This window comes from Lycium barbarum, chromosome 10 (assembly GCF_019175385.1).
Source record: "Lycium barbarum isolate Lr01 chromosome 10, ASM1917538v2, whole genome shotgun sequence".
NCBI lineage: Eukaryota > Viridiplantae > Streptophyta > Magnoliopsida > Solanales > Solanaceae > Lycium > Lycium barbarum.
Window position 1 is genome coordinate 3,729,369 of NC_083346.1, and position 27,101 is coordinate 3,756,469.

General features: G+C 33.7%; 3 protein-coding genes across 4 annotated transcripts; all 3 read right to left on the reverse strand.

The window, feature by feature from the left end:
• On the reverse strand, positions 1–1,982 carry LOC132613576 (HMG-Y-related protein A-like). The gene is made up of 2 exons (XM_060327643.1): positions 1,822–1,982; positions 1–855 (listed from the first exon to the last, which is right to left on the reverse strand). The coding sequence occupies exons 1-2, from the start codon at positions 1,864–1,866 to the stop codon at positions 415–417; spliced, it is 486 nt and encodes a 161-aa protein (XP_060183626.1). The 5' UTR covers positions 1,867–1,982; the 3' UTR covers positions 1–414.
• A 3,728-nt stretch (positions 1,983–5,710) lies between these two features.
• LOC132613574 (senescence-associated protein SPA15, chloroplastic) lies at positions 5,711–12,447 on the reverse strand. Of its 2 annotated transcripts, none has more exons than XM_060327640.1 (13): positions 12,292–12,447; positions 10,448–10,781; positions 9,584–9,724; positions 8,914–8,987; positions 8,755–8,831; positions 8,595–8,666; positions 8,028–8,096; positions 7,640–7,686; positions 7,408–7,522; positions 7,263–7,331; positions 6,802–6,905; positions 6,214–6,289; positions 5,711–6,129 (listed from the first exon to the last, which is right to left on the reverse strand). In XM_060327640.1, the coding sequence occupies exons 2-13, from the start codon at positions 10,687–10,689 to the stop codon at positions 5,980–5,982; spliced, it is 1,236 nt and encodes a 411-aa protein (XP_060183623.1). In that variant the 5' UTR covers positions 10,690–10,781; positions 12,292–12,447; the 3' UTR covers positions 5,711–5,979. The 2 variants fall into 2 exon arrangements, with proteins under 2 accessions (XP_060183623.1, XP_060183624.1); XM_060327641.1 differs by lacking the exon at positions 12,292–12,447 and adding an exon at positions 11,949–12,252.
• A 1,472-nt stretch (positions 12,448–13,919) lies between these two features.
• LOC132613575 (inactive protein RESTRICTED TEV MOVEMENT 1-like) lies at positions 13,920–15,112 on the reverse strand. The gene is made up of 2 exons (XM_060327642.1): positions 14,961–15,112; positions 13,920–14,668 (listed from the first exon to the last, which is right to left on the reverse strand). The coding sequence occupies exon 2, from the start codon at positions 14,654–14,656 to the stop codon at positions 14,099–14,101; it is 558 nt and encodes a 185-aa protein (XP_060183625.1). The 5' UTR covers positions 14,657–14,668; positions 14,961–15,112; the 3' UTR covers positions 13,920–14,098.
• Positions 15,113–27,101: the final 11,989 nt, after the last annotated feature.

A 27,101-nucleotide genomic window follows, 5' to 3' on the forward strand; every position in this document is an offset into this window, starting at 1 on the left:
TGAACGAAGAAGATCCCACAAAATTTCACTGTGTATCTTGAATCAACAAGCATTAAACAAGTACACACTCTCTAACAATGCACAGCTACAAGAACTAAACACAACTCACTGCAAATACAACATCAACTAAGAAAACCTTAAAGACATAACACAGTCATAAGAATCATCACCATCAACAAATTCCAGAAATATTCAAGATTCACTCCACCCTTTTGTGCTAGCTGTGGCTAACCTTCCTATCTACTTGTGAATCTTGAATCAACAAGCATTAAACAAGTACACACTCATCTAACAATCTACACATTGCACAGCTAAGAGAAACACAACTCAATACACAACTCACTACAAGTACAACATCAACCAACACAAGTCCTAAGAGTCATCACCATCAACAAAGTCCACAAATTTTCAGCTTCACTCCACACCAATTTGTGCTGGCTGTGGCTTAATCTTCCTAGGCCTACCTCTAGGCCTTCCGGTTTTCGAAACAGGAGCAGCAAAGTTACTAGGGGCAATTGTTGATTTCACTTTCTTGGGAGTAGGTGGTGCATTAGGGTCTTTTTTCGGGCGACCTCTCGGCTTGGGAGCTGCCATTTCTGTTCCTTGTGGCAATGTAGTTTTCGGTTTTGGTGGTCGGCCCCGGCCACGCTTAGGTGGTGCATCTGGACCAGGTTTAATGTAGTTGTTTTTCAGGAAAATAAGTTCACCAGTTTGTTTCATTCTATCCAAATGGTAAGTTAGCAACTTTGAGTGTGCATCATTCAAGTTACCATACTTAGATTCAATGTACTTGGATATTGATGACTTGTTTGAACCTTCTTTTTGTTGCAGTGCATCAAGTGCTTCATAAATCATCTGATAATAAAAACCAAAACCCCAAAAAGTTGAAATTATTGGTAATGAAATAAATAATAAAGAAAAAAAGACATGCAGATCTGTGTAAAAAAAAAAAAAAAAAGCAATCTTGATGATCATGTGCTCATGTGGGAGCCAGTAAAAAAGCAAACAAATAAGAACTAGACAAAAGTTGTTCCTGTCTCTTTATTATCTCTTTTTCCAAAGTTTACTCGGGATTCCAAATTTCATTTTGGCACTAAGAACCTACATTTTGAAAAGCCAAAATTCAAGGAAAAATTAGAGAAATCAAGTGAATTATACATATGACTGCACAAAAGCTACTCCCTTCGCCTCAAATTTTATTTCAATTTTTTTTCTTTTTCAATTTTACCCTCAGTAGAAATTTATCATTAATGAAAATTGACAAATAAATAGAATAAATATTTAGTGAAAAAAAGATTATAAATTAGATATAAATAAGGATAAATAATTAAAATTTCTCAAGGACATTTAAAAAAAAAAAACAAAAGACAAATAATTTGAGACGGATGGAGTAGCATTATGTTTAAAGAAAAGTGACTACTTACTTTTTTCCTCTCTTCTTAGTTCTCAAAGATTAAATCTTTCTTCCAAAACCAAGAGAACCCTTAAGTGAAGCACTTAATAAGAATAAAATTTGAGCTAAAACAAAACTGGTTAGAAAGCAAGAAACTTTGTAACAATTAGGTTAAGAGAAAAGTAGATTTTTTCTTAAGTTTCTGAAACATGCATAGCTCAAGTGAACATCTTAAACTAAAACAAGAAAGAACATATAATATCTTCATAAAGTTCAAATCTTTCTTGTAAAACCAAGAAAGAAAAAAAAAATCATCTTTCATATGTGAAAAAAGGGTCAAATTTTGAGAAAAGATAGAACAATAGAGCATGATATGTAACAGAAAAAAATAAAGGGGTCAAAGTGAAAATATTGTTGATAGTTTTTACCTCAGGGTATTCAGGATGAATCTTGTTGACATGTTCAGTCTCCATTGAAACTTGCAGAGAGAGAAAGAGAGATGACCCCACAAAGAGATAGAGAGAGAGAAAGGACAGTGTCAGCTTCAAAAGCACATTGAGTAATAATTTTGCTATACAACTTAACTCAGGTTGTGAACAGAAAGCTTATCCACAAAAATATTTATATTAAAAAGGGCAAAGGTGTAAATATACTATTTAATTTTGTGACTTAGAGCGAATATATCGCGGGTTAAAAAAGTAGTGTATACATTTGCCGTTACACAAACAGTACAAATATACCATTTATATTAACAAAATACAACAACTACAACAACATACCCAGTGAATCTCATAACGTAGGGTCTGGGGAGGGTAGAGTGTACGTAGACCTTACCCCCACCTTAGATAGGGGTAAGATGGGGTAAGGTCTGCGTACACTCTATCATCCTCATACTTCACCTTACGTAGACCTTTATACTAACAAAATATGTTTCTTAAATTCATTTAATTTTTTTTAATTAAAAAAATGTCAGGTGACTTAATAAAAGTAAGTCTACTTATTTTTTAGTAGACTTATTTTTTTAAACCACGTCTTAATTTTATTAACGAAAAATATATTCACTATAAATTGTAAAGTTGAAGGGATAAGGAAAAACGAATATTCATTTTCTTGAAGGAGATGAGAGCATATGACCAAAATCCAACGGTTATAAATCTTCATTACAAGGGGTCACAAGGATACATGACTTGGACTTCCTTTGTCTTTTTATCATTGAAATCTTATTTTTAATTTTTTTACCACATCATTGAATCTTGTTGGCCTATGCTAACTTTTGTCTGTCATAAGAGTAATGAATTGTAATTAGCCAATCTTGTAGTGCATGAGCTCAATTTTGTATTTTTGTGTTGAAATTTTTTTATTTAAAAAGAAATTATTTATAAAAGAGTTTTACACGAAAAGGTGTCTTTTTTATGAAAGGAAGTGTCGTTTCGAAATTACATAACCACTATTGTTTATTTAAAGAGAATTTTCTTGCCTTTTGAATAATGATTTTAACGTTACTTTGTCTTGTCTTCCCTTCAAAACTCTTTTTTTGTACAATAAAAATTCTACACTTGAAAATCAGAAAAATTCTTATTTTTTTATGACGGATTTTTTCACTGTTTACTCAGTGCAGATTTTCAAAAGGGTTGTCATATCCACTAAGACTATTTGCGTACAATTCCACACCAATCTCGCAGAAGAGAGGGAGCAAATATCATATTTAGGAAAGCATTTTGCACGTGTTTCAAGCCTTCTATTCTGTATTCGTTGTTTATATTGTCAAACCTTCATCTTTGTGTTCTTGTTCATATAGCTTTTGTGTTCATGATATATATTTTCCAACAATTTGTATTGTAGAAAGTCAACTCAATTCCCGAACTCAAACCCAAATCACTAATGAAAGGTGAATGAACTTTTATCACTTTACCACACTCTTCGTTGGTGCATCACTTCAGTTTTCAACAAGTGAGATTCGCTCTAGTTGTAGAGCATCTTCCCACTCACTAGTCTATTTTCAGATTGGGCGAAGCCTTTAGGTTGCTTAAAGGGCTTAGTTACAGCACAATATCTTAGGATGATCTAATTTATAAAATAGCCAGCAAAGGTATAAGTTTTGTATATTTATACTTTATATACTATACGTATAATATACATATCAGTGTATAAGTTTTATATATTTGGACTACTGTCGGTAATTAAGTTTTGCCGACAGTATATTCACGTAAGCAAATTTTTGTTTAAATAAGTTTGAACTAAGGTCCTTATGCGTGCCGCCTCTTGGCTAAGTAGGCTAATGGACAAGCCCCCTCTTGTCACAAACTCGCAATGGTGTGGGGCTGTCAAAGGTTGTTATCCCCGGGCTAATTTGAAGGGGCTGAAATGAAATACAAAGCTTTTTGGTTGTCAAATTATAGTAAGACAGAGCAATATCCAATAGCTGCAATCCTTCTAGTTTGTATTAATATGGCTTAATTAACCCTGAATAAACTGACAGTTCGAATTATGCAAAGGGTAAGCTCGAACACTGTTGATCCTCCTGTGTGGTGCAATAAGAAAATAAGCACAAACTTTTCTTGTCACAGCCAATTTTAGTAAGGCATCTAGTAAGTAATTTTTTAGTTCACCTAATGAATTATGTCAGGACCACTTTATTTTAAAGGTTTAAGATATTAGAAAAGAGGCATAATTATTTATTTATACATTTCATCTAAAGATTACACTAGGGAGCGGAAACAACTTCTATCTTGCTTCCAATATGAATCATTCAAATAACAATGAAGACAACTAATTACAGAAAGAACAATCTGTTGGACAAAAAACTGGCAAGTCGATAACTTACAAGACTAAGAGTTAACATCGTTTGGAAAAAGAAAAAAAAAAAAAACTCTTGATCAGAAAGAAAAATACTAAATAAGTAATTTTGGAGAGATCAAACTTTCCGTAAAAATGAATCCTACATTCGTGTTAGGAGATCGAGGCAACACTCCATATGGTCCCTTGGATGTCCTAAACCCATCGACAATGAGAAGTATATCTTAGAGCCTTAATCACAAGGCTGAAGTGACGGAACCAGGATTTTCACCTAGGGGGTTAAAAATATGAAGAAGTAAATACACGAAGAAGTCAAGGGAGATCATCAACTACTATATACACAAAAATTAATTTTAATCTTATATATACAGTGTATAACTTTTTACCGAGGGGGTTCGGATGAACCACCTTGAGCCTACCTATCTCCGCCCCTGGCTGAAGCGCCTGCTAAGCGAAACACTCTAGCATATTTTGTGCCTCGCTTCTCTTTAAGCTAGCCTGTAAGCTACTCCCTTGAGGTAAAGCTAAGTTGTGATTATCTATGTTCAATTCTTTGATTTGACTTAGTTTCCGTTTCGCCATGGATAGTTCACTTTTTTTCCGGAATATTTATTTTAGAAAATTGTTTGGATATAGAATTGTTATCATTTTTCGGAATTCGAGAACTCCATAAAGCTGTATGCACTATTTTCACTCCAAATCATTCGTAGAACTACAAAACAACTCCAGTTTGTCTTCATGTCCAAGCACAACTCCAATTTTCAAATACCATTTCCAACTAGATAATAAATACTACGTTTTTTTTTTTCAAATTTCACAGTTCTTATGTCCAAACACCCACTTAGCTTCACACCACAAATAAAGCACTCAAGGGTATGTGGTCTAGTGAAGTTGGAACAAAAACTATGATTCAAAATTCAAGCAAGACAAAACTAGTTAGTTGATTTCTTCTCATTTGCCTAAGCCTAAATTTGACCCATAAAAACTAGATAACCCCCCAAAAATAGGTTTTATTGGAGGACATAAAACATCAAATTGGAAACTATAATTACATGTTTCTCCCATTTAAGAAAGAATCAGATAGTCACAGTTAAGAGTTGCTGAAGGATAGGTTGCTCAAAGAATAGCTACAACTTAACGCTAACTACTTGTGGCCTTGTAATCTTCTTCATCGATAATTTGAAAGCTAATTTTATTTATTAAGAGATTATCAGTGTTAATGACATATGCTTATAAGCAGGCCTCCTTTATACGTGATGAAATGTAAAATCCCTCTGTGTTGGAGTGAAGTCGGTGAAAGAAAAATTTTAGGTCATGAAATTATGCAACAAACTGAAGACAAGATAGAAATTATTAAGGACCGGTTAAAAATTGCTTCAGACAGACAAAGGTCCATGCAGAAAAACTATTTAGACAAAAATGCCCTACACAAACACGAAAAAACTCTAGCACAATATGTTGGAATTCGAATCAAGACATTTTTTTTATTCAAAGAAAGTCGGATGTGTCAAATCTCAAGTGTTCACGAGAACAAGAAATTTATTAGAAATCTGGTGTGTATAATAAGAAGAATAAAGTGTTGCTTTAGACTTTTCATACATAAAATATCAAGGATCCAAAGAGACGAACAAGTTACATAGCATAAAAGGATGAACATCATTTTGGGATATTTGTTTCTTTTTTGTTTTCTAATGTAAGTAGAGCTTATGAACTATTTTTCACAGGACTCTGAAATATTGATTAGTCCCTTCATCTAGATATCTACAGTATTTTGAGTTATGGGGCGTGTTCTAATATGTTCCGTTGTCGTCCTCGGGTGACTCTTCGTCCACCATGAACCTCCAGCTATCGCCCTCTCCTATTTCCCATTGTCTTTTCAATTCAAGAATGGTTTTCGATGCAGCAGCAGCAATGGCAGGGTTATCGTCTTCTGCCAGTCTCTATATGGACACATATATAAAGCCTCCGTTATCTTTAGTGTTGAATGATGTCAATAAGAGAAAATGTTTTCCGTAAAAAATTACCTGCAACGCTCCCATGCCGGCATTTCCTAAAGTCCACATGGATGGTGCAGCTGAGAGTGCATTTGCTAATGCTTTCCTACACGATGAAATTTCCCGTGAAATTTACAAGTGCCCAAGTCATAGATTAGATCTAAAATGACAAATGCAGTACCAACCAAAAAAAGAAAAGTATCACAAATGAGGATGTTACGCCTTCATCTTCGTCTCAAGATTATATTAGACAAAAGAAGTTGAAATCGCTTCAATCTATGTATATGAACAGGCTACATATCCAATCTTTAAGAGTCTGTAAGTTCAATAATTTCTTAACTACCAAAAAGTAAGGTTGAATTTAAGCTGGAAATCTAACAGATACATCAATCCTTTTGAATTTAAGCTGGAAATCTAACAGGTACATCAATCCTAAACAAAGTGCTGCTGATTATAAGGAACAGAAACACTAATTTGGGAGCCTTGGGTATGAAATATTTGAGGTTTAGTTGCACATATTAGAGAAGATAGCACGAAATAGAATACCACAAGTTCTAATTCATTTCATAGAAATGTCCAAAGAGGGTTAAAAAAAAAAAAAAAAAAAAAAAAGCTAACCTTGTATTTACATCAGGAGAACTTGAACACTCAGCCAGCAATGATACACTACTTTTACCATCCATTGCATCAAGATCTATGAGTGTTGCAACCAACAGCTCGAGCTACTCCAACCAGTAAATTTATAAAAGAAATGAGATATCAAAAAGAAGCATAAATACATCTAAGGTCATTGCAGGAAATTATAGTACTCCCTCTGTCCCAATTTATGAAAAGGTGTTTGATTGGGCACGGAGTTTATGAATGAAAAGAAGACATTTGAAACTTGAAGTCCAAAATAAGTCATAGATATTACTATGACGATAAATCATCTCACTAAGGGTGAAACGGGAAGTTTAATGTTAAATTGTTACTAAATATAGAAAAGCGTCATTCTTTTCCTTTTGGGACTGACGAAAAAGGAAAAAGTCACATAAAGTGGGATGGAGGGGAGTATCAATTCAAGTTTTTTAAGTTAGGACCTCTTCTGGATCAGTATAGTCAATTCCATCAGCTTCCGAAAGTGCAGATGCTATATCCCAATAAGCTTCCTGCATGTGGTAATATACAATTATACATATCGGAAGAATAATCATTAGAACTTTGACAGCAGACAAGGCTCAATACCTGGATAGCAGTGAGGCGATCAGCAGAAACTTCCCCAGGAAGAAACTCCAGAGTTTTCCCATTCTTCTCAAGTGTAATATGCTTCGTTTTCTCTGAATCTATGGAACTTCTTTTTCTGAACAGATGATGGATACAAGTAGGGAGCAGAAATGAAGATTTAAAGTCAGATGAATTGTGCATTTTTTTCTTCCTGTTATTACTGCTAGGATGCAAAATCACTAGATGCACTTACAATTTGCACATTTTGCTCACCATTCTATCATGAATGTTCTTGACAAACTGCAAAACCACAAATGTAGTTGAGCGTGTTTGACTGGGCACGGAGTTTACGAATGAAATGAAGACTTTTGAAACTTGTGGTCTAAAATAAGCCATAGATATTTGTGTGGCTATAAATCATCTTATTAAGGCTAAAATGGAAAGTTTAAAGTCAAGTTGCTACTAAATATTAAAAGGTGATTCTTTTTGGGACTGACGAAAAAGGAAGGAGTGCCACATGAATTCGGAAGGAGTGTATAAGTAACGAGTGCAGTCATTGATAAAAAGGAGCAAGTAAATAAAGACGCCTTCATAAAACACAACATATGGAAGATTAAATCCTTTTTCTGCAATAACCATACCTCCAAAGCCATCAGAGAATCTTCCATTGCACGTTGTTTCGCCACAAAGTCAGCACGTCTTAAATCAGCCTGATTATTGGGAAAAAATCAGCTGCTTTTATATTATTTATATTAGCCACCAAATAATTTTGATGAACCTATCGGTGTGCAAAGCAAAACTTGCAATTTATCAGTGCTCCAAAGTTTATAACCTTTTTTTGAAACTGGTAACTATCAGTGCTCCGAAGTTTATAACCTTTTATTGCATTTTGTATCTCCAATTAGAAGCCCTTTCCTATTTGGACTGGGATTATGCAATTACCTCTCTAATAGGCGGTCTATCTGGTGGGGCCATTAGAATGTATTTGAAAGTCAATATTTAACTCTTGCTTCATCTTACCCAAGTTAAATTACAGCATATTACAATTTCAGATCTTGAAGCCTGAATAAAACATCAGAATTCAGAGGTAAAATTATTTTTTAAATTCCCCAAGAAAATGATTCTGTCCTCTTTGCCTCCAGTTAACTTAGGGAACAAGTGAAAAGATGCACTTCGCAAATTTATACAGAATAAGTGAAAAAATACACCTCCAAGGCGCCATCGCTCCAGTGTCGATCAGCAGCTTTTTTCAGTCTCGATTGAGCTATGTTTTTAAGAATCTGCTAAGCACAATTCATAAGCATTCACAAGGAAAAGATGGTGATGACATATCTTATGGTAGTAATTTTAGGTACAAAACTCTCTTACAGTGGCAACATGATGGATTCTTTCGGCTCTTCTCTTAACATCATGATCAACTTTCTCAGTATCTTCCCTTGCCCGAGCTAATTAAAGAAAGAAAATAGCCAGTTGAATATGATTCTTTCATCATGTGTCCAAGCTAGAGAACCGAGTGAAGAATTTTACCATCAAGCTTAAGAAACTCCGAACCAAGAAATGCAACATCTTGGCGTGCACGAGCGTCCATTCTCATTATTTCCCTGTTAGGTAAAAATTAATTGAGAAGATATTTCACATGAAGCTATTGTATCATATTTCATTTCATAAAGTAGTCTGTCAAGATGATGTATTGAGGCATTTGATTATTGTCTTCACCAACCCCACAATGATGATGGAAACTATTTCGTTTTCAATAATAGCGAGGAAGAATGGTTACTTTGACTCAAAAAAAAAATAATAGCGAGGAAGAAGGGGTGGGGGGGGGGGGGGGTTGGGGGGGTGGGGGGGAGGGGTGATGAAGACAGTAATCAAGCTTAGGATCCCTCTTAGGATTTTCTAGGGTGTATAAAGTAATCCCTCTACTTGGCACTACCTCCTTGTTAGTTTGTTTCAAAGAATGACACCTTCCTATATTTGGAAACAACTTAATTTTGAACTTCTTATTTTATAGTGGAATGCTTTTATAGCTTCAGAAACCTCATGGCATGCTTAGTACCACGAGTTCCAAAAATCTTTCATTCATGAACTCCGCGCCCAATCAAATACCGCCGTATAAATTGAAGCGGAGGGAATAATTATATTAAACTGATTTGAGACTTGAATAAATAATGCATAAAATGTCAGGCACATATTGTACCGAGAAAGCAGCACAATATCATTCTTAGCCCTTTCATTCACAAATTTGGCATCGTTGTAAGCAAATTTACAAGCTTCAGAAATCGCCTGGCTTGAAGGAATAACTTTCCCAACTGTGATTGCTTGATCATCTTCTTGTACACTGCAAAAATATAGTCCAGAGATGAACAAAAATTACAATAATACCAACACAAGAAATCCAAGAAGCAGCAATATAATAGTGTTTGTAAGGAAGGATTTGGAAGGAAAGGGGGAGAGGAAAGAAGTAGCTGAATTAATTCTATCCAAAATACACTGCTGTTCCCTATCCTCTCCTTATCTTCCCTTTTCTTTTTGCAAAGAAGCTATGCTCATGTTCTATTAAGAATGATCTCATGCGAATATATTTTAAGCAGAAAAAGATGATTGGTATTTATAGTAAGCTACACTGATTAGCATCCTCAAATACAAGGAAATGCTTTCCTCATGAAGCAAACACAAAGTTCCCTAATCAATAGTCTCTTAGTGAATGTTTAGACTTTGAACAAAAACTAATATTTCCTCTGTTTCAATTTGTTTGTCTTACTTTCCTTTTTAGTTTGTTTCAAAAGAATGCCACCTTCTATATTTAGTAACTCTTTACACCCAGCATCCTACATGACATATTTAAGAACACAAGATTCAAAGGGCATTTTGGTACATTATACACATTTGACCACAAGATTCAAAAGTCTGCTTCATTTTCTTAAGCTTCATGCCGAGTCAAACTAACATAAACAAATTGAAACGGACGGAGTAATGATGACACTGTCTTAAATTTTCATTTCTAAATAGTTCTTTTCATATTTTTGCTGGTATGTATTGATTGACATTGAACCGTGCTTGCCTAGCTATGTTGGAACAATCACCACTGTAAGCAAACTCTTTGGTCTCAGTATCATGTGTTTCTGTTGAGCGACATAACACAGGAGATCCCCTGAAGATGACACGGTTGCTTAGTTTTCCGCACACCTCCCAGAACCCCTTATTAGAAAACTTCAGTCTTGGTATAGGAGAATATCCGTTGTGAACCTTTGGGTGTTGAGGCGATTTGGCAGAATAATAGATGATCCCATTTGAGGTAGCCATGGTTATCTACAAGATCATGCAAGGCAAAAACAAAACTTCTTGGCTGTATCCGGAGAGGCAAAGAAATATTTAACAAAGCATTAACCGAAAACCTGAAAGGCAAAGCAAATTCTAACAAATAAGATTCTTAGTTTAGAGTATGAATAACAGTGTAGTATCAAAATGGTTACTGACGTAAATAAAGACGAAGGTTATTCTATGATGTCCTTGCTGGTAGAGAATGTACAACAAAACAGATAATCTAATTCCAATGTATAAAATATTTTTGTATTTTAACTATTGTGATTTTGAGGAGAGATGTATTTAAAATATGGTGCAACAACTTTGTGTAAAGTCTCCACTTTCAAAAAATGTTTGACACCACTCATTTATCCAACTTGTATTAAGAATTCAAATTCATTTGTGTTTTCCATCAAACTAACCTTTTAACCATTACTTTAATATTTCCTTGAGCTATCACTAATGTAATAGATAAGCATTAATTAGCATTTTAAACTCTGTCTTCAATCAAATACCGTCATATTGAATGAATTCGACCAGTCATCTGTAGAAGTTCATGAAAAAGGTAGTTAGTTATCTATCTTTGTTCTTTCTTACTCTTTCTCCAGCAAGAGCTTCTCAGCAGTTCTTATAATTAGCTAAACTTAAACTACCTGTTTGCTTTGAAACTTGACCTCATACAAAACAGAAATCTTCTCAGTTTCAGTAACCAAGAGGCAGAGGAGAAGTTGCAATTTCGCTTATGGATTCGGCAAAACCCAGTAGCTTTGACCCAAACCCGGTATTTGTGTCAAAAATCCACTTCATATGTATAAATAATTTATTGTGAACCCATAAACTCAAAATCCTAGCACCTCTTCTGCCAAAAGGTACCATTGAGAACAGAATGGGGATAATAAAGCTAAAATCTTGGAATTTTCATAGACAGCCACAAGGAAACCAATCAAAATAAAGCTAAACAAGTAGAAAAATACTCAGTTTCAGCAACCAAGAGGTACATACAACTTATGAACAGATTAATAGGACAGTAAAGATGAAATCTTGGAAGAATTTGATGGACACCCATATGGAATTAATCAAAACAAAGCTAAGCACAACAGAAAAAGCATCAGTTTCAGCAACCAAGAGGTACAACTTATAAACAGACTGAGGGGATAATAACGCTATAATCTTGGAATTTTGAGAGACACCTACATGGAAACACAACAACAACATATCCAATGTAATCCCACGAATGGTAGAGTGTACGCAGACCTTACCTATACCTTGGGATGGGAGGTAGAGAGGCTATTTCCGGTGGACGCTCGACACAAGAACATAACATCTCAAAGCATTATAAAATGTCATTTATAAAGACACCCACATGGAAACAAATCAAAATAAGGCTAAGCAAGCAGAAAAATCCTCATTTCAGCAACCAAGAAGTACAACTTATGAACAGACTGAAGGGACAATAATGATGAAATCTTGGAAGAATTTGATGGACACCCACAGGAAAAAATAAGCAAATAAAGCAAAGCAACTATAAAAATTTCATCTTAGAACAAGAAAGATAGAGATGAAGGAATTAACTCAATTGCACATTAAAGAAAAAAGACTTACCTTTGCAGCAGAGTACAAAGAGAGAGAGGGGGGCGAGTGGGGTTGCAATAAGTGGATTTAGCTAAAGGGAAAGAAAAAAGTAAGCATTCAAAAACATGGATAGTTTGCCACCACAAATATAGCATATGGTCCCTTATTTGCCAACACTACCTAACAAAAGAAGATTAACTGCTGGGGTATGGATACAGTTGGAATAAGAGAAACACTCATTTTCAATTGGAGGATTTATAAAAAAAAATCTAGATAATTGTCTTTGTATATAACTTTTGTCCTTCTAGTTATTATGCCCTCCTTTCGCCTCAATTTAAGGATTTAGTTTGATTGGGCTCGGAATCTAAGAAAAAAATGAATATTTTTAAAATTTATAATTTAAAATAAGTTTTAAATATTTGTATGATTGTATAATTTTAATAAAAAATTATGCTCAGTGTAAGGTTAGCAATTGAACCCATCTCTAATATGCTACACACGCCTCTCTATGTAAATACAATAATCTTATTTTAGTTTACAATTTTTGTGGTTAATTTTTTAATTTACAGTTATTGCGTGGTTGAGCCGCGTTTTTGTCAGACTGGATATAATTTAAACAGTAAAATATAATTGGTCACCCCATTAAAACTTTACAAAATTTATTATAAAATAGCCCCGCTTGTCGTATCATATCAACTCATTTTATTTGTTAGTGAAATCTTTACTTCTCAATGCGACACTTTTCAACGTGAATAGGGATTTAGCCTGATAACAATACGATATTGGACACCAAGTGAGAAATAAAAAAAAATATGGACTCATTTTATCAAATAACCCTAAAGATTCTTTATGCTAAGTAGGTGTTTGACCGTCAATTTTCAAATCATGGTTTGAAACCCGCGTATGGTTTCAAACCAGTGCTTGGACGTGCGTTTTCAGTCATGATTTGGTTTCAAACCCCAAGTTATCCAAAAAGCATGATTTGAGATTTAAAATCATGATTTCAATTTTTTTAAATATAAAATTTAACTCAAAAGTTTATATTTTATAAAAAAAGATCCATAAATTGGTAAATATTTTTAACAATTACCTCCATCAATTATTTACCAATCTCATTAACTTCCACCAAACTTTATTTATACCAACCTTTAATTTATGTGGAAAGATTATATTAAAGAGTTGTTACATTACTATTCATGTTAAATTTTTGTTATAAACTCCAAGTTGCATAATAAACCACACACCTTGGAGGCATCGACCAAAATGTTATTAGGTTTCAAGTCTTATTGGCCAAAAGAATAAAGTTCAAGTCATGACATTTTCTGAATCTTACTGATAAATAAATTAGCTTCTGTAAAGTGCGTGGTAAAGGAATCGGATATTACAGTGTCTTATTAAAGAGAAAACCCTGTGCCATTCATGTACTTAGATGGATAGTCCCATGGTTCTGGCAAAAAAAGGCTACTTGACGATCAAACAAGTTATTAGATTTAGTACTGCTGTTTTGAATGATAATGCAATCATGCAAGCCAATTAACAACTACTTTTGTAACTCATATGCATTACTTGTCTCATTAGAGTAGTAAAAACAAGTTTCATAAGCGACATTCTACACTATTTGATTAATCAAAATTAAAAGTAATTTACGTCATTGATCATAGAGGATAGGGCGTTAGCCATCTTCTTTATATTCATTTTTAGAGTAGGAAAACTATTCTCACATAACAAGTAACACCAACTGAAATTGATATGAAAAGTAGAAACAACCATAAGCAATAGAGAAAACTAATACGACCTGTATCATTCAGAAATTTGTAAAAGAGGGATGCAGCTTGAGTTACACCTCCTCTTGATCTTCTTCACTTTCAACCTTTACTAGAGGATTTCTAAAATGAATCATGGAGGTTGTGATGGGCTTCATATAGACTCCAATACTCCCAATGCCATACCCATGTGCGGTGCCGTGAAAACCACAAAAAGAACGATAATTTCCTATCTCAAAGTTGAAGAAGTCGCTGCCATCAGTTGCAGTACTCCCAAATGGTCCATAGGAACCCTTGTTGGTGTAAAATGATATTGTTTTCAAATAACTAAATCTGGTCATCAACCCGGATTGACCATTGACGAATTGACCACTGACGAATTGACCACTGATCGAAGTAAGAAACTCTGACGGATAATCCAAGACAATTGCATTGAACTTATTACAATCGTCACTACCATGTTTGTCTGACAACACTAATGTGCTATTCTCGTAGAACAAGAACTGCAGTGAAGAAACTCCGATACCATCGCATGCAACAAAAAGCTGGGCTAATTCTCCTCGCCCCTTTTCGTCCCAAAAGTTTCCACAATATCCTTGTGCTTTCGCTGGACCAACTTTGACCATATCCATATTTTATCGTTTCTGATCAATTGGAGTATTAGTTGAAAGACCAATTTAATATAAATAGGCTTTTCTTTAATATAATAAAAAGCTGGGCTAAGCAAGCAGAAAAATCCTCATTTCAGCAACCAAGAAGTACAACTTATGAACAGACTGAGGGGACAATAATGATGAAATCTTGGAAGAATTTGAGGGACACCCACAGGAAAAAATAAGCAAATAAAGCAAAACAACTATAAAAATTTCATCTTAGAACAAGAAAGATGGAGATGAAGGAATTAACTCAATTGCACATTAAAGGAAAAAGACTTACCTTTGCAGCAGAGTACAAACAGAGAGAGAGGGGCGAGTGGGGTTGGAATAAGTGGATTTAGCTAAAGGGAAAGAAAAAAGTAAGCATTCAAAAACATGGATAGTTTGCAACCACAAATATAGCATATGGTCCCTTATTTGCCAACACTACTAATAAAAGAAAATTAACTGCTGGGGTATGGATACAGTTGGAATAAGAGAAACACTCATTTTCAATTGGAGGATTTATAAAAAAAAATCTAGATAATTGTCTTTGTATATAACTTTTGTCCTTCTAGTTATTATGCACTCCTTTCGCCTCAATTTAAGGATATATTTTGTTTGGACACAAAATCTAGAAAAAAATTAAATATTTTTGAAATTTATGATTCAAAACAAACTTTAAATATTTATAGGATTATGTAATTTTAATAAAAAATTATGCTCCGTGTAAGGTTAGCAATTGAACCCATCTCTAATATGCTACACACGCCTCTCTATGTAAATACAATAATCTTATTTTAGTTTACAATTTTTGTGGTTAATTTTTTAATTTACAGTTATTGCGTGGTTGAGCAGCGTTTTTGTCAGACTGGATATAATTTAAACAGTAAAATATAATTGGTCACCCCATTAAAACTTTACAAAATTTATTATAAAATAGCCCCGCTTGTCGTATCATATCAACTCATTTTAATTGTTGGTGAAATCTTTACTTCTCAATGCGACACTTTTCAACGTGAATAGGGATTTAGCCAGATAACAATACGATATTGGACACCAAGTGAGAAATAAAAAAAAAATATGGACTCATTTTATCAAATAACCCTAAAGATTCTTTATGCTAAGTAGGTGTTTGGCCGTCAATTTTCAAATCATGGTTTGAAACCCGCGTATGGTTTCAAATCATGGTTTGAAACCCGCGTATGGTTTCAAACCAGTGCTTGGACGTGCGTTTTCAGTCATGATTTGGTTTCAAACCCCAAGTTGTTCAAAAAGCATGATTTGGGATTTGAAACCATGATTTCAATTTTTTTAAATATAAAATTTAACTCAAAAGTTTATATTTTATAAAAAAAGATCCATAAGTTGGTAAATATTTTTAACAATTACCTCCATTAATTATTTACCAATCTCATTAACTTCCACCAAACTTTATTTATACCAACCTTTAATTTATGTGAGAAGATTATATTAAAGATTTGTTACATTACTATTTATGTTAAATTTTCGTTTTTATTGAAGTAAAGTTTGATTAATTGATGTTACATTTTTTTTTTAGAAAAACCTTCTAATAGTGTACTAATTTTGTTGTAAACTATGATTTGCTCATTTGGTAAGATTGTATAAGAATTGAGAATGTTTTGATAATTTTCACAATTTGTGAGACTTTTATGTTTATAAGAGAAAATACAACTTAAAATATTCAAATTGTATGTCCTAATATGGTTTCAAACCATGTCCAAACGGGGCCTAAATATGGAGTAATTTTTTTTGGTTTACAATTACCTAAAAGCTAGTCAATTTTCTTTTTTGGTATCCAAAAGCTAGTCAATTTGATTCTTTAGAAGCAAAAGTTGTTGACACATGTGTCAAATGTTCATTAACCTTTTTTTTAAGGGTCCGTGAGCTAATATTAAATGGCCGATTTTTTTTTTTTTTTTCTTTTGTCATATTTAGAGGTATTCACAGGCCTAAAGAAAAAGTTTATAGTTAATATATTTTCACTGTTGCATTGAATCTATGAAATGTTAGAGTTTGTTAAATATTTGGCGGCAATAGAAATATTCATTTTTAATAATATTAATTTAAATGTCTAAAATAGCTTAAGAATAGTAATCTATATATATTAAAAATATGAATTATTTTTGCTAAATATTGAACGACGAGCATGTTGATCACTTTTATGTCCTTCAAAAGTTCTAAACAATAATTTTATTTAGGGTAAAATTGGTAAATTACAAGTAAAACTTCTAAACAAGATACAATATCAATTATAGTTCTATGCAGTAACAAACACTTAAATAATATGATGTTTTTTAAAAACCCAACTTGAAAATGAGTGAGTTCACTTAATATAGACGTACGGAAAAACTATTAGATGTTGATTTTAAATTCTAAATTATGATAAATACAGAAGTATATAAGTTTTGAAGGGGACACTGGACACCACCTAAGATTTCGAGTCTACCATTTCAAGTAGAAAAAAAAAAAAGATAATTAAAATTGTATAATTGGATAATATTGTAGTTAATAAATTTTAAAAAATAATCATATTCTTTTATTATTGTCTGACCTTTTTAAGCAATAGAACTGTAACTAAATACTATCTCTGGGCTAAATTTTGGTACCAATCCTATCGTAGTCATAAAAAAGAATTCTATTAGGGGTCGTTTGGTTTAAGAACTCATTAGTCCCCGAATTATAATTTCGGGACTAATTTATCTCATCTATTGGGATTATTTTATACCATCTTTTAGATGGTATAAAATAATCTCAGTATAAGTGGGTTAAGAATAAGCTGAGTTATCCCAACACTAATTTTTATATCATGTTTGGTACAAGGTATAAATTTATTCCAGCACTAATTTGATGCAATCCAAGTTCTTGAAGGAATCTCTTGAGCCATATCATCTCTTTGCCAGCTTCAGTAGCCGCAATATACTCCGCTTCTGTTGTAGACAGTGCGACACACTTCTGCAACTTCGACTTCCATGATATAGCTCCCCCTAAAAAAGTAAACAAATATCCAGTAGTGGATTTTCTGATATCAAGGTCACCTGCCATATCAGAATTTGTATAGCCATTCAAAATTGGATTTGATCCTCCAAAACACAAGCATTCATCTGAGCTTCCTTTTAGATATCTGAGTATCCACTTCACAGCTTCCCAATGCTCTTTCCCTGGAATTTCGAGAAATCTGCTAACAACACCGATTGCATGAGTAATATCTGGTCGAGTGCATACCATTGCATACATTAAACTTCCGACGGCAGAGGAATAAGGAATCTTGGCCATTATTTTTTTTTCCTCTGTTGTTGTAGGACACATCTTTTTGCTCAATTTTAAATGACCAGGAAGAGGTGTGCTAACCCACTTAGCACTCTTCATATTGAAGCGCTCTAGTACACGTTCTATGTACTTTTTCTGCGACAAATAAAGCTTCTTTTCATATCTCGAACGAGTAATTCTCATGCTCAAAATCTGATTAGCATGACCCAAGTCTTTCATTGCAAAAGACTTACTCAACTGTTTCTTCAACTCGTCAATCCTGGAAGCATTTTTGCCTACAATCAACATATCATTCACATATAACAGAAGGATGATAAAGTCATCATCAGAAAATCTTTGTACAAACACACAGTGATCTAAAGAAGTCTTCTTGTAGCCTTGCTCCCCCATAACAGTCTCAAACTTCTTGTACCACTGTCTGGGAGCTTGCTTCAATCCATATAGACTCTTCTTAAATTTGCACACAAGACTTTCTTTACCTTTTGCCTTGAAGCCTTCAAGTTGTTCCATATAAATCTCCTCTTCTAAGTCACCGTGAAGAAAAGCAGTCTTCACATCCATTTGCTCAATCTCCAAATCAAGACTAGCAGCCAAACCAAGAACTATCCGAATGGAGGACATTTTCACGACAAGAGAAAATATTTCGTCAAAGTCAATACCTTTCCTTTGACCAAATCCCTTAACAACCAACCTAGCTTTGTATCTGGGCTTCAAGCTGTGTTCTTCAGCTTTAACTTTGAACACCCATTTGTTCTTCAAAGCTCTCATGCCCTTAGGCAATTTCACCAACTCATAAGTATGGTTCTCATGCAGAGATTTCATCTCATTTTGCATGGCTTCAATCCATTGATCATTGTGCTCATCTTCTATGGCCTCCTCATAACATTCAAACTCTTCCCCATTAGTGATTAATACATACTCATTAGGTGAATAACGGGAAGAAGGAACATGTTGTCTAGTAGATCTTCTAAGTGGAATATCTGGCTCATTTATGACTTCATGAGTAGAAGCATCTACTTCATCAATAACAGCATCGTTATCATCATCAACATGCTGAATTGGAACATGATTCTGGATATCACCATCGTCATCGAGCCCACCAACTTCATCAACATTTGTATGAGGAACTTGATCAAGATTAACTAAACCTTCAGAACTTGAAGATTTTATCTTCTCCGCTTTGTTAATATCTTCAATGGTTTGATCCTCCATGAAGATACCATCACAGCTTCTCACGACCTTCTTCTAAATTGGATCATATAGCCTGTAACCAAATTCATCAAGGCCATAACCAATGAAGATGCACTGCCTTGTCTTGGCAGTTAATTTTGACCTCTCATCTTTAGGCACATGTACAAAAGCTTTGCAACCAAACACTTTCAAGTGATCATAGGAAACATCCTTGCCATACCAAACTCTGTTTGGAACATCACTTTGCAAAACAACCGCAGGGGATAGGTTAATAACATGTGCGGCGGTGAATAAAGCCTCACCCCAAAAGGAATTCAGCAACTTTGCTTCAGAAAGCAAACATCTGACTCTTTCCATCAAGGTCCTGTTCATCCTCTTTGCTAAACCATTAAGCCGAGGAGTCTTATGAGGAGTCTTCTGGTGTTTGATACCATGTTGCTGGCAGTATTCGTCAAACGGTCCACAATATTCACCACCGTTGTCAGTACAAATACACTTCATCTTCTTTCCAGTTTCTCTTTCAACTGAGGCATGAAACTGCTTAAAGACACCCAACACTTGGTCTTTAGTCTTTAAGACGTAGACCCAAAGTTTCCTTGAGCAATCATCAATAAAGATAGCAAAATAAAGTGCCCCACCCAAGATCCTTGTCTTCATTGGACCACATAAATCTGAATGCACCAACTCAAGCAACTCTGTCTTTCTTGAAGGAGGATGAGACTTGAAAGAAACTCTATTTTGTTTTCCAGCCAAGCAGTGCTCACACTTTTCTAATTTAGCACTTTCGAAATTTGATAATAATTTCTTTTTGGCCAGAACATTTAGTCCTTTCTCGCTAATGTGGCTAAGCCTCTTATGAACCACGATTCTTGCCTCTCCCTAGTGTCAGTCACCAAGATATCTGATGAGGAGGAACCTTGAGATTTTCTTCTCATCTCTTCATTTAAAAGACTGCTCTTGGCAAGATCCATAGAGATCACACCATTCGGAGCAGAATTTGATAATGAAGTTCTAATAATTTCCCAAGAATCTGGTAGGGAACCAAGTAGAAACAAGCCTTGAATTTCATCAAAATTAATGCCCATAGTAGATAACTGGTTCATGATCCCCTGAAAAATATTCAGATGATCTGTCATTGCGGAACCATTGTGGTATTTTAAACCCAACATTTGCTTTATCAAAAACATCTTGTTGTTACCAGTTTTCCGAGCATACAAACTTTCAAGATGCTTCCATAGGGTCCGAGCATGTGTCTCCCCAGAAATATGGTTCAACACATTATCGTCAACCCACTGTCTAATAAAGCCGCAAACTTGCCGATGCAATAAATTTCACTCTTCATCTGATTTATTATCAGGCTTTTTATTGGCAAAGACAGGTTGATGAAAATTCTTGACATAGAGCAAATCTTCCATTTTCCCCTTCCAAATGGTATAATTTACGCCACTCAAAGTAACCATTCTACTAGTGTTGGCTTCCATCGTTTATCACAAATACAAATACTATTTTATTCGAAGACCAAAGTAATTCTTTTCTGATGTGGAAGTTCAGACTGTGCTGCAACCACAGAGCATACTCAGACAGAACCTTGATTTTGATACCACTTGTTGGGAATAAAATAGACCCGTAAAAATAATATTGACGGTATTAGTGATAAACGTGGAACACTAACTTATGGTTAAATCAGCAAGAATAAAATGCAACAATAATGACCCCAAGATTTTACGTGGAAACCCTTCTGAAAAGGGGAAAAAACACGATCAAGAGAAGCAGCTGATATCACTATAGTAAGGAATTTTACACGGTGTAGTCACGAGTATAAATACTCCTTAGACCACTACACCCTTAAAAGAAAAACACCTTTTTTATTTTTCCACCTCATTACAATATCACTCACACTCTATTTTTCTTCACAGACTATTTTCTTACAGTCTATGGATTATCTCACTTTGCTCTCACTCAGATGTATTGTGTGAGATTTTGGTGTGTTACAAATGAACCATAAGCTGCCTATTTATAGGAATGAATTTCGTATGATAAGGTAAGCGCTTACATCACGACTATGATGAGGTAAGCGCTTACATCACGACTATGATGAGGTAAACGCTTACATCACGACTAAGATGACGTAAGCGCTTACATCACGGCTATGTGAACAAAAGAATTAGTTGTTGGCCAATTCCATAATTGCTACCAATGTGATTTTGTTACAGAAAAAAAAATCTCACTTCCTTAAAATATGAGATAGGGGACTGGACCCCACATATGGCTCATCGACGTGTAATGAATTAATAATCTGATTGTGTGTGTGTGTTATTTTTTATAAAAAAATAATAATCCCGGGGATCTGATTGATTTATGTCATAGATGCTATTGCTTAATTTTGCCATATTTACTGATTGAGGAATAGATGTAGATAGCTGGAGATTGGAAAAGAGGAAGAGGTGATGGGAGAAAAGGTTAAAATGATCTTTGCTCAACTATTCTTTAAAAACAGCACTTACCCTTTTTCCTCTTTTTGCTATCTCTATGATCGTGGTTTCTTCACGAGTTATTAGTAATTTATAGTATTAGTTAAGGTATAAATACTTCAACTTATATTTAGTTCTAGGGGTGTTCATGGATTAACTTGTATAGATTTTTATCTAAAAAGAAATCAAATCACTTCAGAAAACCGAAAAATCTAACGCAATATATTAATAATAAAAGTACGAAAATCAATAAAGATTAACTTAAGTCTTTTTATTCCTTTGCTTAATAAGATAATGCCATCGGCCTCTCTTACTATAGGTGGTGTTTAGAAAGTTTCGTAGCTCTTTACAAACTCTTTTTAATTTTATAGTCTTTTTTTAAAAGATTTTGATTTTTTACACGTAAAAGATTGAAAAAGAACACATAAGAGATCTGAAAAGACAATTTTATTCTAGTAGAATTGTAAAAAGGCAAGAAATCTCATTTTCACAGGGGGATTTAAGTGTAGACAAAGTAGAGTCATGAATGGAATTAAAATTAATTTTGGAGAAAGTATTTGTCATCTGAGAAAAGTGATAAACTATGAGGAATCCCTTTTTATCGTGAATCTGTGCATTTTTAGGTGTAAATTATCAGAAAATTCTGCGAATCTATTTGTTGGGTTTAGTTTATTAGGCAATTTGGTGTGCATTATCAGAAATTCTCCTAATAATTTAGGAGACATAGGAATTTAATTTACATGCAGGGATTTTTCTTGCACTTGTGTTTGACTGAAGTTTTTTCAGATTTTTAGTATGTGGATGTTAGGTGTATATTGTTAGAAATTGTTTCAAATCTATTTGTAAATTTCTCGGTTTAATTTATTGATAGCATTAAAGTGATAGCTGTCTGTGAGCATTTTTTTGCACAATCAAAATATATTTATTAATAATATGTTCGTTAAATTATTATACTAATTAACAGTATCAAATTATTTTCCTCAAGTAAGGTATACTAAAATTCTGACCACGAAGCCTCAGATCAAAAAGTAATGCCATGGAAGACATGATTTTTTTTTTCACTTCTTATCTCTATTTTCTCCTCTACTAAAATGTATCTTAATCTAATAAATTGGGACTTTCCAAGTGATTTTACAACTTTTAAATAACTCTTAGAATGTTTTGTTTCATTTTGTCCTTTAATTGTGTCAAACTTTATTAGTGAATTAGTTTGAGTTGCATAGTATCCTTTGTTTTTGGTTTTAAGGAATTGATATCGGAATGGTAAGTTTATTAGTTTTGTATGCATTTTTGTAATACTCCCTCCACATCAAAAAGAGTGTTCACTTATCCATTTGCACATCTCTTAAAAAAATACTAACTTCTAGCCAAAAAATGGTAATTTGACTAAACTAACTTCTAGCCAAAAAATGGTAATTTGACTAAATTACCCCTAATTAAATAGGTATTGAGATTTGATCACATGCATTTGATGGGGGCAAATCTAGAAAAATAATGTTAATACTTTCTTGATTTGATAAGTGAGCACTCTTTTTTACTAAAAAAAAAAAAGACTGAGTGGATACTCTTTTTGATCCAGAGGAAGTATTTAACACGTGATATTTCATGCATCGCATAAGCATAGAGACTAGTAAATATAAAAAATATAAATCTTCCCTAAATTACTAATATATGTAAGTGCTGAGGCTTTTGTCGTCTTCACATTAGTCTTTGTACAATAAGGCTCCTACACGTGGCTGCTTTACCCTACATAATTTACTTTCGGAAAAGGGCCAAAATTATCCCTGAACTTTGAAAAATAGTTCATTTATACCCTTCGTTATACTTTAGGGCCAATTATACCCTTACAGTTATACTATGGGGTCAAGTATACCCTTATGACTAACTGCTGCCACGTGGCATCATCCCAACCCTTCAAAATTATTTTACCCTCAAATAATTTTTTACCCACTAAAATAACTCAACAATTTTTTTTCCAGCAAAAGTAATACGAAATTATTTTTATTTTTTTCCTGGAAAAAGTATCCGTATTATTTTTGCTGGAAAAAAAAATCGGGTCGGGTTGAGTTATTTTAGTGGGTAAAAAATTATTTGAGGGTAAAATAATTTTGAAGGGTTGGGATGATGCCACGTGGCATCAGTTAGTCATAAGGGTATAATTGACCCCATAGTATAACTGTAAGAGTATAATTGGCCCTAAAGTATAACGAAAGGTATGAATGAACTATTTTTCAAAGTTCAGGGGTAATTTTGACCCTTTTCCGTTTTACTTTTGCTCTCTTTCGTTTTCTTGTAGCCATGCCCACTTGGGCCTAAGTCATTGGACCATATTGAGTGCTCACTATATATCTCATTTTTTTGCGCGGATTGCCCTTCGTTTGGGGTGGTCTTTAAATTTTGCCCCTCAAAGTTGTGGTCTTTAAATTTTGCCCTTCATATTTATGGTCTTTAAATTTTGCCCTTTGCTTGGAAAGATGGGCGAATAAATGAAGTTCTAGGTTCGAACCCCACTCAGACATAAAATAAATAAAAAAAATTCGCAAGATAGGACTGGGGGAGTGTATGCCGGATCCAACATACAATCTTTAAGAAAAAATTAAAGTTATGCTGGATCCGGCATAACTAAAATTTTTCCCCTCAAGGCAAAGTCTACCCCTTCCAACAGACTTTTAGTTAAACATAACTAAAAGTCTGCTGGAGGGGGCATACAAAATTTAAACTTTGCCTTATAAGACAAACTTTAGTTATGCCTTAAGGAAAACTTATGCCTTATGCGACATACTTTTAGTTATGTTTTATGGGTATACTCTTAGTTAAGACATTACTAAATATTTACCTTGAAAAGTTAAAAAACAAATACAGATATATGCTTCAAGGCAAAGTTTGCCCATAAGGCATAAGTATGCCCCCATCGGCATAAGTTTGGTAATTCCTTAACAAGTTTATGCCGATGGGGGCATACTTTTAATGGGCAAACTTTTATGCCGGATCCGGCATAAACTTGTGAAGGAATTATCAAAGTTATGCCGGAACTGGCATACTTATGCCAAGTCTGCCCATAAGGCATAAGTATGCCGGGTCCGGCATAACTTTGCTAATTCCTTCACAAGTGTATGCCGATGGGGGCATAGCGAAATTTAAACTCTGCCTTGTGATTTTTTTTTTTTAAATTTTGACTGTGTGGGGGTTCGAACCTGAAACCCATGAGATTTAGCGAAGGGCAAAATTTAAAGACCACCCCAAAAGAAGGGCAATTCTGCGAATTGCGCGCCCTGTATATCTTATCGTTTGTGGACATGCCCATTATTAAATTATTCATTCCGTTTGTTTTTTATCTTATAGGCCCTTTGATTCTTTAGTAAATATCGAATATTGTGTCCCTTGTATTTGTTAATTCTCCTTCAAAACTTCCTTCCTTATAAATAATTTGTTCTTTAAAAATTATTCAATTATGACTAAGAAAATTTTAATAGTTATCAAGATTCCAACAAGACATGATTAACGTGCCATTAAATTAAATTAACTATACAATAGAAAAATGTGATATAAGTTATATTTTTATAATTAAATTTATTATTTCTATATCATGAGTTTGAGTCCGGACTTAACACGGACCTCATGCAATGATGCAACCAGTATCAACTATAAAGTTTGCAAATTATATTTTTATATTATATTACTTTACTTTACTATTATATATAAGGGACTACAAAAGGGATTTTGTAGTCCTCACAATTTTTTTTCAAAAAGTGTCAAACTTTTCAATTAATTACTTCTAGGCTCTGATCTTATTTTTTGAAGTCAAATTTAATTTTTGTTCTTATGGTTACTTTTTAAAAGTTATCGAATATTCTGCCTTATTTATCTATTTTCTGTATGGTTTCTGATACCTGCATTGGAGCTCGCCTAATCCAGATTCGCATTGCATAGGGCCCAATCGGGGGAAGCGCTCCCTATCAAGGATTTCTTCATACTCAGGCTTGAAACCGAGACCCCTGATTAAGGGAGGAAAAACACCATCCGGTGCCCTTTATTTTCCCAGTTTCTTTCTTCTATTGATCTTACTATTAACCTAAAAAATAGTCATTTCTTCGCTAGATAGTCTTGCTTCTTGTTGCTCTTTGTTTTCTTCTTTTTCATTTGTTGCTTATCATAGAATTTTACATGGAAGCACTTCTTTTACTTTATATTTGTATTATGAAATTCGAGAATTTCTTAAAATTTTTTTACTCGTATGTAGGCATTTATTTTACTTTATGTTTATACTTTAATGAGCTCATATGTGTGTTTACCAAGATTAATACAAAAATGATCTTCAGATAGTTTTAAAAATTATTAAATGATCCCATACTATGTTGAAATGAAAACAATATTATCAGTCAAGGTCTGGTTATCTCTAAAATCTCTTGTTTGGCTAACTAAAATTAACCTATTAAACACAAAATGAGTTTAAGTAGGGCTAAACTAGAGTGTCAGCTACCGATTTGATCGGATTCGGTAGCAATTTGGTTCAAATTCTGTATTTGTCTTAAAAGTTCATTTTGTATAAATTATTAATTTAGAACTAAATTTTAAAAAAAATTAGGATTCGAAACTCATATATTTCAAATTATGGCTCCACATTTAATTTGAAGTAAATAATTTCATCAAAATGAAAGTTAAGATATTAAAAGAGTGAAATGAAATTTTTTCTTTTATATATTTAAAATATACTTATTTGAAGTTTAATTATTACCAACATAAATTATTTTTTTAAATTAAAATATTATTTTTTATATGTGGTATAGCACGGGCCTCGTGAGACTAGTATAATGGAATAAAGTGAAACGATAAAATATAGATGTGTAAGTGTTATGAAATAACTAAAAAAATAAGCATTTGCGGTGTAATGGAATTGGAGCAGACCTCGGCAAATTTCATGTCAAGCGATTCTAGGCAAGTTTCATCTCTATTCGCAACTAAACTTTATACTATGTTTTGTTTTAGAAAATTAATAATGAAAATGTGCAAGTTGAGTATTTGCATCCGTGATGCATGCTGTTTACTTGGAGAGGTTATGCTGCTGAAAAATTGTTAAAAAATGAGTCTTTTCCTTAATTTTGCTGAAGAATGTTGTTTAAGTAGAGTTATATTTGCTAGTGTAGGAAAGGTTCGTATTTTGTTGATGATTTGTTGAATTGGTTATGTTGATTTCGAATATGTGTTATGGAAGCTGATACTAGCAACTGAATAATCATTTACTTAGCCTGTGTTTGGTAGAAAATATTTTCTCATAAAATAAGTGATTTTCTCACTCATTTTCTTGTGTTTGATACGCAAGTTGGAAAATATCATTTTAAGAGCATTTGTATATATTCAAAGCAAAACACTATGAAGTTTTTGAATTCAGAGTGCAACTTCTAGTGGTGGGGGTAGGCGGGGTGGGAGATAAGGTAAGCAGGGGTTGGGGGTGGGGTGGGGTGGTTGGGGGATAGGGATAGTGTGGGGGT

Bases quoted from the DNA above. Each gene is read 5' to 3' on its own strand.
- LOC132613576 (XM_060327643.1), bottom strand. From the start codon at position 1,866: ATGGAGACTGAACATGTCAACAAGATTCATCCTGAATACCCTGAG. The intron at 856-1,821 runs GTAAAAACTATC...TTTTATTATCAG, and splicing joins TTCATCCTGAATACCCTGAG to ATGATTTATGAAGCACTTGA.
- LOC132613574 (XM_060327640.1), bottom strand. From the start codon at position 10,689: ATGGCTACCTCAAATGGGATCATCTATTATTCTGCCAAATCGCCTCAA. The intron at 7,523-7,639 runs GTAAGTGCATCT...TCATCTGTTCAG, and splicing joins GTGAGCAAAATGTGCAAATT to AAAAAGAAGTTCCATAGATT. The intron at 6,290-6,801 runs GTTAGCTTTTTT...TTCATCGTGTAG, and splicing joins TCTCCTGATGTAAATACAAG to GAAAGCATTAGCAAATGCAC.
- LOC132613575 (XM_060327642.1), bottom strand. From the start codon at position 14,656: ATGGATATGGTCAAAGTTGGTCCAGCGAAAGCACAAGGATATTGTGGA.